Here is a 13,172-nt window from a genome sequence, read left to right on the forward strand (position 1 = left end):
TACTAACTATTTGCAGTATTTTCGGTAAATATGGTGACAGTTCACCCACAATCACCGAAGTTCAGTATATTACAATGTCAACAAGAGTAAAATCACCGAAATATCTGTGATTTATTGAATCACCGACCCCTTTGGTAAAATTATTTACCGAACTCTTAAACTCTGATTAATGCTGCGTTTTGACAGGGCAAATGAATTGATCAACTCAGTTGAATTCATATCACTTGAATTCAACTCAATTGAAAGATGTGGTTTACATTCTTTTCAATCCATTTTGATTTCAGTTCAGATCACGCACATCAATTGAGTAGTTTGTTTCAAAATGGCAAGTTGCAGGAACGCAACAGTGAGAGTGGCAATTTTGGAAATTGTTTCGGCAATGGCAGGACAATTAGCTGATGATCTGACAAAAGAAATGAAAAAAAAGAAGAGAGTATGGGTAAGACCATGGATTGAACGAAGGATGTTGCTGGGAGCATCCCAAAATCTGGTGAACGAATTGCGGATGGAGGACCCATTGGATTTCAAGAACTTATTTCGTATGAGTGCCAGTCAGTTTGAAGAACTGCTGGTGAAGGTGGCGCCGAAAATACAAAAACAGGATACCATGATGCGTATAGCTATCAGCCCCGCGATACGATTGCAGGTTGTTCTGCGATATCTGGCCACGGGTGATTCCTTTAAAAGTTTAGAATTTTTATACAGAGTGCCGAAATGTTCTATCTCTTGTTTTTTGTTGGAGACATTGGATGCGATATACGAAGTTCTTCAGGAGTACATCAAGGTAATAAAACATAAAACAGAAAGAACGACATTGCTACTACGAATATATTTTCATCTCCATAACAGGCACCGAAATCTACCGAAGAATGGAGAAGTGTAATGAACGACTTCGCAATTAAATGGAATTTTCCTGGATGTATCGGTGCGCTAGATGGCAAACACATACTGATCAGGAACCCTCCTGATGGCGGCTCAGATTATTACAACTACAAAGGATCTTACAGCATCATTCTTTTAGGACTCGTAGATGCGAATTATTGCTTCATCTACATCGATGTTGGTGCTCAAGGAAGAATTTCCGATGGTGGTTTATTCCAAGAAAGCCTACTGTTGCAGTACTTAGAGCTCGATGTGCTCAAAAATCCTCCTGGTAGTGTTATTGTTGGAGATGATGCTTTTCCGCTAAAACCTTTTTTGATGAAACCATATTCGAGAAGAGATATGAGCTTGAAAGAACGGATTTTCAATTATAGATTAAGCAGAGCTCGAAGAGTATCAGAAAACGCTTTCGGGCTGTTGGTAGCCAAATTCGAATTTTTGAAAGACCGATTCCTTTGATGCCTGAAAAGTGACAAGTTTGGTTAGAACAGCAGTAGTTCTTCACAATTGGTTACGAAAACTACTCCATCGGCGTACACTCCACGTGGATCAGTAGATATCGAAGACATCGATACAGGAGAGATTTTGTATGGATATTGGAGACAAGTAACAAGTGCTACAGAAAGACTGGAGATGCATGGCAGTAACAACTACAGCAGAGAAGCGGCAGGAATACGAAATGGGTATGCAGATTATTTCATGACCAGTGGTGCAGTTCCGTGGCAAATGGACGCTATTAAGTTTTAATTTTTGTTTGGTTATTTTTTTTATTGTATAAAATAAAATGCCTTTTCTGTTTGAATTATTTTCAATTCAGAGAAATATTCATTGATATTATAAGTAATTCGTGATAAGGAGCCATTCAAAAATGACATTCATAATTTGAGGGATAAGAGGGTTCACGATTTTAAGCTAGTACAGTACAAGGTATACAAAAACGATACAGAAAGAGGTGGGGATCGAATAATCTCAAAAGTAGCTTACGTCATATGTTAATCTTCCTTAAAGCCTATAATATTGAAGTGAAGCAAGAAAATTGAATGTATGGGGATTGGCATCAGGTTACTCTTTTTGACGATTTTTATTACAATAAATAGTATAATCTGAATAGGCTATTAAATTATGTATTTAACTAATTTATCAATCAAGAATTTTAGGGGAAATTTGCTCTTATGTTTTGTCAATTTTGAATGAAAGTTGAAAAGGGTGGTGATTGATCCTTAGATGTTAATGTTAATTATTTTTACCCAACGTGGGTGAATCGCGAATCAGACAAGTGAGCAAACGTCAAACCCGAACAAATCCGATTTGCTCGTCACAAGTGATTGCTTGGGATTACTGAGTTGATTATGTGGCATTCTAAATAAATTTTTGTGCAATCTCATTGGGGTTCTTCATAACTCACCCTAATATTGCGTTTTGAAAATTTTAAACTTTTCTTGCCACATTCACTTGCTGATCCCAAGACGAATCAATTGGTGAGAAAATCTTTAAAAAGAAATGCAAAATCATGTTCATACACAGAAAGAAAAATCATTATTTAAATTAAAAAAACCGTTGGTAAAAATGAAAAGTTGCGTTGGTTCTTTTTCGTAGAGAGGTGTGAATGTTCAAAATAAAAGTACGTAAACTTTTGCGTCAACCATGGTGCAAAAGTTGAATACCGTTCTGAAAATTAAAAGTTTGCTTTTGAATAAAATTGTAGAACTGTCAAATAGAAATGATCACACTAATAATAAGAGTGTAATAATTTTGCAAGAAAAGTCTGTCCAAAGAATGAACCTTCCAATCCATTACCCATTGACCTTTCATTTTTCGTTGTTATTAAATAATGAATGGTTTTGGTTTTGGTTTTTGCTTTGTTTATTTCATAATTTTATGCAGCATGTACAATTGCGTAGCAGCTCCTAAAACTACTTTCAACGCTCGTTTCAACGTCGCTCGTCAAGGACGTAATGTAGGAAATATTGCGCCTTACTTGGCGCCATAGATATTGTTTTCTGGAAACATGGGAAATCATCTCCGAAATGCCTGGAAATAAGATAGGGAATGGGAAACTATTTAATGGATGAAAAAATATGTAATATCTAAGAAAATCGTGTATAAATCAAGGTGAACATTTATTTATCCAAAATCGACCAACAGAGACAAAATGTGTATAATGGTTGATTTTTAGACTTACCATTTCTCAAGAACTATGATGAACCGGAGAATTGCTGACAAACGATGTTGGAGGACCGCTTACCCGCCCATGCTCCGACGAAAACACCATCTAAGCGACTGAAATCCCTGGTCTTCAAAGTTTGTCGAAGGTGATGGATAGAAAACTTCCACCTTTTCCCAGCTCCGGTGAAAGCACCATCTCAGTTCTCCAATGTTTCGAATTTTTCAAAGCTGGAAACAAAATTTTATCATTGTAAAGGATTTATCGTAATGTTTTAAGCGTACTTACCTTAAATGTGAAATGTTTATCGGGAGCAAGTTTTTGCTAAACTTACGAAAAAAAAAGCCGTAATCCACAGAAAATTCCTTTTTCTATCTTCGGGTTTCTTTAGCTTTCTAGTCGGTTTCACGCTCACGGCATGTGAAGTTCAAAACAAAAATATGGCTCTCTCTTTTCATCGCACAGTGAATATTTTGTTGTCTTTCTTGCTTCATTTGACACTTCTACAGTTTTCACGATGAAAGTGCATACTTTTAAATTCACACGTAGACCCGACGAAAAATACTATTGAATAAAATATATTATTTTCAATGCGAAAGTTTTAACTCTCAATTTAAATAAAATATATCAATTTTTATGAAGAGAGTATAAGATATTTATTTACATCAATGTTCGTTTTCTGTGTGTATAGATACATAATATATAGTTATATCAAATCCCATTTAATACAATTAACCAATGACTCTGGGCCGCAAATGGTTTCTTCCTATGTTTTACTATCTTAAGCACTTTAATGACGAAAAACGATCGAGTAACAAATTCTGGAAAACTCTCATGGGCCAGAAAGAAGGAAACATCTAAAACAAAAAAAAAACAATAATATAAACTCAATTGTGATATGCAATTTACTCTTTCTGAAACAGAATTATATAAATTAGCACGACCAATAAATTGATTAAAAATAGAAATTTATTCTTATTTTATTCCAATGGCTTAGAAAGAGTTAGTGTAAAAATCACTAGTGTGATTTTCTACTAGTAGTATAATATTACTACATATTACATTTAGTTTTTATTTTATTCATATACTCCCTGGCAGATTACTCTGTTAAGAGTAACAAAACAGAAGAACAAAAATTCAAAGAAAAGTTTGAAGGAGAAGTTTTTAGGCTATGGTAAACGAATCCTGAAACAAAAAAAAACATACATATTAATCAATAATAAGCATAATTATACTACTCTTCAAATAACCTTTTACCTGGTTCACACACATTTTATCAACACATATCTTCGCTGATCATCGAGCTTTCGTCCACTAGACCGTAATCCTCAGCGCCAAATGAATTATCCAACCAATCAGTAGCATCATTATCCTGAATATCGTCGTTTAATTCTACTATATCGCCGACTGAATTAATCACTTCATGCTTTGAGTTGACATTTGTTGCCTTTACTTTGTAAACGAATTTTACCGGGTCCATATCTGTTTGCTTTCTATACGATGGTTTATCGGATGAGTTTTGATAACTTGGTTGTTCGCTTTTACGCACGTTGCCGTGACCAGTAATATGATCCAGTGTTTTTCCGCCATATACAGCTGTTCGAGGTGAAGATTTCGTACTCGCGAATACGGGTGTACTTATTTTACGTTGCGTCAGTATGTTTGGTGGCGTACTTCTTGAACTGGCCGAGCCGCAAAGATTCGATTTATGTACACGCGTACATGCAGATGTACCTGGTTTGCTCGATTGCGTTCCATAAATAGCAGCATGATCCTGAATTGCTTTGCTCGACTGGATGTTCTGTTGCGTTCCATAAAGAACAACAGCATGATCGGTCAATACTTTGCTCGACTGGGTGTTCGGTTGCGTTTCATAAAGAGGAGCAGAATGGTCGTTTAATACTATGCTCGACTGGGTGCTCGGTTGCGTTTCATAAAGAGGTGCAGCATGATCGTTCAGTACTCCGCTGCAATCAAAAGAGAATCTATCCTTTCTTCTGGTTGTTTGGTTCATGCTTGAAGGCGTTGTTAGTTCCAGTTTTCTTGCATTCAATAGTATTGCATTGATCTTTTCCTGCGCATCCAAGGCACGTAGCACACTCAGCTTTCGAAGATTCGCGGCGATGTATTTTCCGAATATATCGTACTCGTCCTCTGTTAGATCTGTCCGACTTGATTCATAAATTTTCTCCAGTTTGTTCACAGCTTCGATGGTTGGATTCTGTCTACGCTTTTTCTTATTATTAATTTTCGACGACACATATCCTGTTTGATTTTGTGTGCTGCAATTACCCTCATTTTCTTCTGGGCCAGAATCAATATGATCCTGATAACTGGTACTCATCATCGGCGAGGAAATTTGAGAATTCAAATCCTGAAACATATAAGGAGAATTTTTGCGATGACTAATCATTTTACAACACTAGGGTATATATATTTGCTTTAGAAATATGTCCCAAAATGAATTTGCCGGATCGGACAATTGGTACTAATTTCGAATTGTGTATAGGAAAAATAACGTTGTTAGCACTTATAACCATCCGATCTGCTAATTTAGGGATTTGGAGTTACGGATTCTAGGAGTTTAATAATTTAGGAATTCTGAAAATTTGTGACTTCAGGTAATTAACAATTCACGAATTTGAAAACTTGGGACTAAAAATTCACGAATTCAGGAAATTGTAAAATATAAAATAGAGAAATTCATAAATGTATGAATTCATGAATTTAGAGATTTATACTTATGACATACTGGTGGTTGTACCACAAGTTGTACCACTAGTGTATCACTTTGTACCATGCTGGTACAACGTGGAAAACCATGGTACATTATGTACTATACTGCCGTGAATCGCATATCTGTCCCATCTTTGCTGGGTTTCCTATTCATATGGGACAACTATGCGATTCACGGCAGTATAGGGTATATAACCGTGGTACTTGTACCACAAGTGTGTCTTCAGTATTAGAGGATAAGGACTTCAGATATTTAGTATAAATTTGGATATTTAGGAATTTAATAATGTGAGTATTCGGGGATTCAGGAATTCAGGTATTTCGAAATTTAGGGACACATTAATTTATATGTATCATTTTAAGGATTTAGTAGAAAAGCAAATTTAGGATTTAGTATTAATGTATTCAAGCAAAAAAGGTGTAAAGGAATAGGAAGAAAGAGAAAGAAAAAAGGGAGAAGGAACAAAGAAGAAGAAAAAAGGGAGAAGAAACAAAGAAGAAGATATAACGAATGAAGAAGAAGAAATAATAAATTAAGAATAAGGAAGAAAAAAGAAGGACCAATGATCACGGTAGTCCGCGTTAGTAATTTTATCACGGTGTTCGTAGTGTTGTGTTAATGTAATATCTATTTATACTCAACTATTCTATCAAACTTACGTGCCTTTCGTAACTCAGTGGTATGAAACACGTCTGTAAAGCAAACTATTCTTAAGCTGGTTGGTTTCAAGTTCCCAGGTTTGGTCAAGCAATTTTTCTACTTTCCAGGGGCATATACTATACGTGATAGGGGGCACTCCTTATATGGGGGACACACTTGTGTCCACAATATTAGCCGTGCGGTGAGATGCGCGGCTACAAAGTAAGCCCATGCTGAGGGTGGCTGGGTTCGATTCCCGATGCCGGTCTAGGTAATTTTCGGCTTGGAAATTGTGTCGACATCCCTGGGCATAAAAGTATCATCGTGTTAGCCTCATGATATACTAATGCAGAAATGGTAATTTGGCTTAGAAACCTCACAGTTAATAGCTGTGGAAGTGCTTAATGAATACTAAGCTGCGAGGCGACAATGTCCCAGTAGGGGATGTAATTCAATAGAAGAAGAAGAAGAAGAAGAAGATACTATACGTAATATCTAAAGTGCATGATAGCATGCATTTTCCAACATGATTAGGCAGCCTTGTCGCTAATTAATATGAAAATTTTCCAACAATAGCTGTTGGAATATACATAAGTAAAGTTAGAATAGGGAGGAAGTAAATCATTGAACCACAAAACATACAAAATAGGTTATAAACTACAGAGAAAGAATTGTGGTGTCCTTCTCTGCAGCTTATAAACTTTTCAACATAGAGCACTGTTGTAAAGGGTACGTTGAATACGATTCAACTTCTTGAACCAATCAAATAGCAGTTTAACTTATTTACTTATTCAACTTATCTATTATCATCAATCTCTCTCTTAACGCGAACGGGTTGGGTTTCAAAACATGTATACACTTTCTCTTGTCAATAGAGGATAGTAAAGGATCAAACTGTAAAACAATGGTCATTGTTTTACAGTTTGATGACGCATACGTAGTCCATCATAAGCATTAGTTAATCCTCATATTCCTGATTATCCGCGGTATCCTTATATACGCTCAGTACTTCACCAGCTTTGGTTTGTGACATTATTGAATATTTCTTTGATTTCTTTGGACACTGCTGCTGAATTCTTTGGACACAGATGCAAGTGTCAGCATTATTTTTATTGTTATATGTAAAGTTACTTACATTTTCAGCGTGTACAATGCCATCGTTGTTCACATTCTTGACATCAAAGTAACTTCTCCGCACCTGTTCTTTTTTCGTAGAACTGGAATTTGATCTCGTTTGTTCCCTCACGACCACTCCTCCCTCAAATTTAATCCAAAATCGGCGATATTCTTCCCCGAATTGACCAGCAATGCGAAGCGTTCATCAGTTTTTGGGGGTTTCATCTTATAATTCTTCTGCACGGCCAAGTTCCCTTGATCAATTACTGCTTGCTCCCAAAATGACACTGAGTTACACTTCGTATGTCTCACGGGTTTTCTAAGTTTTCGAACGATACATGGTTCCCATATCCTGGAAATCAAAATGAAAATGTAAACAAAACGTCGGGTTGAATTTGAAACTGGCCTGAGGTCTCAGAAACTGGCTAGCGGTCAAATTTTAAAACACTTACCGCATTGTACTCCTGTAGTACATCTAACGCATAATGCTAAGTCAGATGCTGTTGAACTTACTTATACAAAAAATGTGCAGTTTTTGAAAAAAATCCCAAATTTTATGTTCCTTGTTTTGGAATCTGGGACACGCTCTGATGGTTTTATTTACTTTCGACAGATGCGACAGTCATTCTTGTTTTAAATAAATAATCGACTCGACCGAAAACCGCGAAAAAGGGTTCATTCACAAATTACGTTACGCTAAATTTGATGATTTTGAACCCCCACCCTCACCTTGTAACACTTTTTGTACGAAAGGTTTAATTTTTTGTATGGATCGTAACGCACGGCCTAAGCCCCTACACCATAACTTAATTTATGAACGGACCTAAACTATATTTGACTAAAATTTAATATTGTCGGTGTAGCACATATGTAATTAAGATGTGGAAGTAAGAACTTTCCTCGGAACTTTCTGTAAAATTAAACTATGCGTTGCTTAGCGCATCCTCATGAGAATTCAGCGCACTATTTACTTCCGAAGTTGGGTAATTTGTCTGTATATCGATACAAATTTCAGTAGAGAATATAATATAATTATATAATAGAAAAATCAAAACCCGGTTGCTTCCGTCGCAGTTTTTCTGCTAAGAATATGCATCTCTCTCAAATAAAAATAAAGAAACTTATCTTACCAGATTTTCGAACACTGGTCTGATGGTTGCTGACTTTCGCAGGAACCGGTCAGCAACCTCGTACCAACTGCATGACGGCTGATATATGTCGTCCGACGACGAGCCTGACTTCTTCGATTTCTCAATCTTCCTTTTCTCTGCTGCATAAGTGGTCCTGATGGATTTGATACGATTCTTCACATCGTCGGTCGTCATCGTTATTCCGGAGCATTCCATATCCGTTGATAACAACTTTATGGCTTGGTTCCGGATGTCCCGGTTCCGGTAATCCTTATATGATGGATCCCACAAGGACCTATACTTCTCATAGTGCTGCACGAAGACCAGCGACTTATCCTCCGACCACCGCGACATTTTTAAAACTTTACTGAAAACGAACTTTTTACACTTTTTAAAAGACGGCAACGGACTAGGAAACGGGAGATTCTTTCGTAATATGCAAACTGGGTTTGTTTATTTTTCAATGTGTCAGTTTGCTTTGTTTTGTTTTTTCTTCCAATTGAATGAAAAAGTTGAGCAGGTTCAACTTTCGTTCAAGTCAAGTCAATTGATCAATTGGGTTGAATTGGAATGTTTACATGTTCAATTCATGGTCAAGTCGATGGAATTCAACTGAGTTGTTCAATTCACTTGCCTTGTGTAAACGTAGCATAAGTGTGTAACCCTGATTTTTGACATTTATTGTCGAGTGTTTGTGTGAGTGCACCGATGTCAAAAAATAGAGCTTTTAGCTGAATTTTTCATTGTCAAATGCAAGTTTTGACAGTATTATTTAATGTATGAGTGAAAAACATGTGTAAAAGGTCTATCGGGGAAGCAGTCGCTGGAGACAAATGTCATTGTCTTCAACGACGAAACGAAAAGTTTCAATGCAAAAAGCAATATTTGAGTATGCCTGTATTACCGTGTGCATAAAAAAATCGAATTTTAGGTACACTGAAAACCAAAATCCAAAACCAAACCCAAAAGTGGGTTGTTGGCACTCAAAACCATAGTTGGGGGCAGTAACCCAAATTTGAGTAAAATGACTTTTCTGGCACTAGGTAGTTTACCTTTAGGGTCTGTCTATAGATAGTAGAATCTATAGATGAGCGAAAGCATGGCTGAGTCGATTTTTTTGCCCGTGCACACGCGGATATGACGTCACAGCCCTTAACGTTTCCATTGAAATCGTGACGTCATGCTCGTTTGGAGACACGTTTGACAGTTCGTTTGGAGACAGAGGATTTATCTTCGCTCATCTATATATTCCACTATCTATACACGGAAGAAATAAACTACCCAATAGTGAGTTTAATTCACCCAACCTCGAACATCCGTACAGGAAGCCAAAATTGAGTAAGTAGGGTCGAAGTAGTTTGCCTTTACTCCCATGTTAAAAAAGTACCCAACGGAAAATTTATTGACCCAAATTTAAGTTTAATTCACTCAATTTCGACCTCAGGTAATAAAACTCAAAATTGGCTTCCCGTATTGAACTGGCGTCGTTGGATTGTTTGGCTCTTTTTGACAACAAAAGAATGAGTGGATGAAAGCGAAGAGAAAAAATAACTCAAAAGTAAGATTAAAAATATTCAATTTTGGGTACTTTTTTTCTTCCAAATAATAGGTCTGTCTCATTTGGAGAATTAAACTTAAAAGTGACAGTTCGAAAATTAGCAAATAACCCGGTTATAAGAATGGCTGGTGCTACCCAGCAATTCCAATAAGACATCGATGCAAAATGATTCGATATCTGTCAAAAGTAATCATACTCTGCGAGCAGGGTTATTCGATAATTATTGAAACGTCACTTTTAAGTTTAATTTCAGTTTAATTCTCCAAATGAGACAGAGCCTTAAGGCTCCGTCAGACGTTGCAAGCAAATCACTCGTGCGAGCGAATGATTTCTGAGAGCACTCGCAATTGCAGTCACACGTAGCAGTTTTTTACTTTAAGCAAATGTCTGATTTACTCTCATGCAAATATAAACAAAAACGAAAAACTTGTTTTTCGGCCACAAAATCTAATTTCATTCCTATTTTTGTAATGCAACACTGCCACCTGAAAACGTTTTCACTTTTGCGAGCGAAAAATTTGCTAGTGCTGCACTAGCAAGCGCAATTTCGTTTCTGCGAGTTGAAAATTTTTAACGCTTAGCAGTCACACATTGCAAGCAAGCGTTTGCTTACGAGTTGTCATTTGTTTGCATGCAATCACTTTCAGTGTAGTCAGACAGGCAAATTTTTGACAGTTGTCACTTTCTGCGAGCAAAATGCTCGTCGCGAGTGATTTGCTTGCAACGTCTGACGGCACCTTTAGTCCCATGTAAACAATTTACCCAAAGCTGAGTTTAATTTATCCAAAGCGGACCTTGATCAACTCAAAATTGAGAATATATTGAATTTACTCAAATTTGGGTTATTGGGCTTAGCAACCCCGGTGAGGTGTTTGCATCTTGCTCTAGTTTTGACATCAATCATGGGGAAGAAAGGGAAAACTACCCAAATTTGGGTAAATTTTTTCTGCGATATTCTCATCAGTATTGAGCTCAAAGTTTGGGTTGATTTATCTGTCCGTGTATCTGAGCGTGTACACGCTCATTTTGATTTTACTCACCGGTGAGTAGTTTTTTATTGCTGTCTCTTTTTTTCCCACAGAAATTTTACTCACTTTTTGAAAAAAAGTGGAACCACTCAAATTTATAAAAAGTGAGTAAAATTACTGTGGGAAAAAAAGAGACGGCAATACAAAACTACTCACTATTGAGTAGAAAAAAATGAGCGTGTAGCGTGTACGCGGACAGATAAATCAACCCAAACTTTGAGTTCAATATACGCACTATTGAGAATATCGCAGAAAAAATTTACCCAAATTTGGGTAGTTTTCCCTTTCTTTCCCATGATTGCTATCAAAACTAGAGCAAGATGCAAACACCTCACCGAGGTTGTTTCAGCCCAATAACCCAAATTTGAGTAAATTCAATATTCTCTATTTTGGGTTGATCAAGGTCCGCTTTGGATAAATTAAACTCAGCTTTGGGTAAATTGTTTACATGGGATTAAAGGCAAACTACAGTATCCCCCCGCTGATCCGACAAATGTATGGCCGGACTATCGAGGTTTCTCTCGTCAATCCGACTGTCAAATCCATACAAATGAACCAAAACAAAATCACAGCACACATTTGAAAACTGACAGCATAATGGGTTTAAATGGGTGTTGATACTTTTTAATCCGGAAAATTCCGAATTAGCGAGATCCGGACTAACGAGTCGTCGGACTAGCGAGGTCCGGATAAGCGGGGGGATACTGTACCTAGTGTCAGAAAAGTCATTTTACTCAAATTTGGGTTATTGGCCCAAACCACGGTTTTGAGTGCAAACAACCCACTTTTGGGTAGTTTTGGTTTTCAGTGTAGAAATCCGCAATCGAGGTAAAAACAATTTAGCGTGTATTCAAATCATTTTTTTCCTCCTCTTCAGAAGCTGTCAGTGAACTTACAGCATTGTGTTTTTCTTTTGATAATCTAAACGTAAACAAAAAGTTTTACAAGTTTTTGCTAACTTTCAACAAAGTCGTAAACATATTGGCCAAATTCTTCCAAAAAAGTTATTAATTACTTATGTCGAATTCGTTTTTAAAAAGTTCCAACCTAGGTTGGAACCAGTTCCAACCTAAGTGCTGTCAAAGTGTTTTTTTATTCGCTCAGGTTGGAACTAGGTTCGCACTAGTTCCAACCCCAAAGCTGTCGGGTTCGCACTGTGTTGTTTCACGGTTTCGCACCGGGTTCACCAATACAACTGTACTACAACTGTCAAAACCACGTGGGTGGGTGGGACTGGGCGGAATAAACAAGCAGAAGGGAGAAACGAATCTATCTGTTTATTAAAATAAAATGCGCGTTGAATATCTTTTTTCCGGGAATTTTGTGATAGGTATTTGTTATTATAGTTTAAAATGAAATTAATCCGGTACTGTTGTCTAGATTCTGTTTTAAAAATAATTGTTAGGGAAGTTATGTATTCATAAGTTCATTTAGGTTTTTCTCACAGATGGTGTCCTAAATTAGGTCGGTGGATGGAATTATGTAGTTTGAGAATTCCCCTTGAAACCCGTTCACAAAATCCCTAAGAATTGTCAGAAAAATATATTTGAGGAATACCGAATAGAATTATTTTTCTGCAGAATTTCTTTTGAAATTCTTCCAAAAACTTTTTTCAAAAGTGCGTTTCAGAATTTTCTTCGGGAATTCTGCCAGAAATTACTTCAGAGATTCTTTCATTCTTTTTTTGAATTTTTGGCGATATCTTTCAGGCATTCCTCCATATTTTTTCCAAGCGATCTTTTCGAGATGAATTCCTTTGAAAATACTTCTAGGAATATCTTTGAATACTGTTCCAGGATTTTCTCTTGAAGTTGCTCTAGGAATTAATTTATATAATTCCTCCAGAAAATCCTTCTAGAATCCAACTTACTCGAAGTATCCTTCAGGAATTGCTCCGCAAGTTTCGTGCATAAATTCC

At 36.7% G+C, this 13,172-nt stretch overlaps 2 protein-coding genes across 3 annotated transcripts; one reads left to right on the top strand and one right to left on the bottom strand.

The window, feature by feature from the left end:
- Positions 1–279: 279 nt before the first annotated feature.
- Positions 280–1,629, top strand: LOC134209404 (uncharacterized). The gene is made up of 3 exons (XM_062685391.1): positions 280–784; positions 850–1,153; positions 1,439–1,629. Exons 1-3 carry the CDS (start codon positions 323–325, stop codon positions 1,627–1,629), a joined length of 957 nt encoding a protein of 318 aa, XP_062541375.1. The 5' UTR covers positions 280–322.
- A 2,684-nt stretch (positions 1,630–4,313) lies between these two features.
- Positions 4,314–9,112, bottom strand: LOC134215559 (uncharacterized). Of its 2 annotated transcripts, XM_062694722.1 has the most exons (3): positions 8,669–9,112; positions 4,781–5,420; positions 4,560–4,728 (listed from the first exon to the last, which is right to left on the bottom strand). In XM_062694722.1, exons 1-3 carry the CDS (start codon positions 9,020–9,022, stop codon positions 4,700–4,702), a joined length of 1,023 nt encoding a protein of 340 aa, XP_062550706.1. In that variant the 5' UTR covers positions 9,023–9,112; the 3' UTR covers positions 4,560–4,699. The 2 variants fall into 2 exon arrangements, with proteins under 2 accessions (XP_062550704.1, XP_062550706.1); XM_062694720.1 differs by having other exon boundaries at positions 4,314–5,420; positions 8,669–9,110.
- Between the last annotated feature and the right edge of the window lie 4,060 nt (positions 9,113–13,172).

Source organism: Armigeres subalbatus, chromosome 2 (genome assembly GCF_024139115.2).
Source record: "Armigeres subalbatus isolate Guangzhou_Male chromosome 2, GZ_Asu_2, whole genome shotgun sequence".
NCBI lineage: Eukaryota > Metazoa > Arthropoda > Insecta > Diptera > Culicidae > Armigeres > Armigeres subalbatus.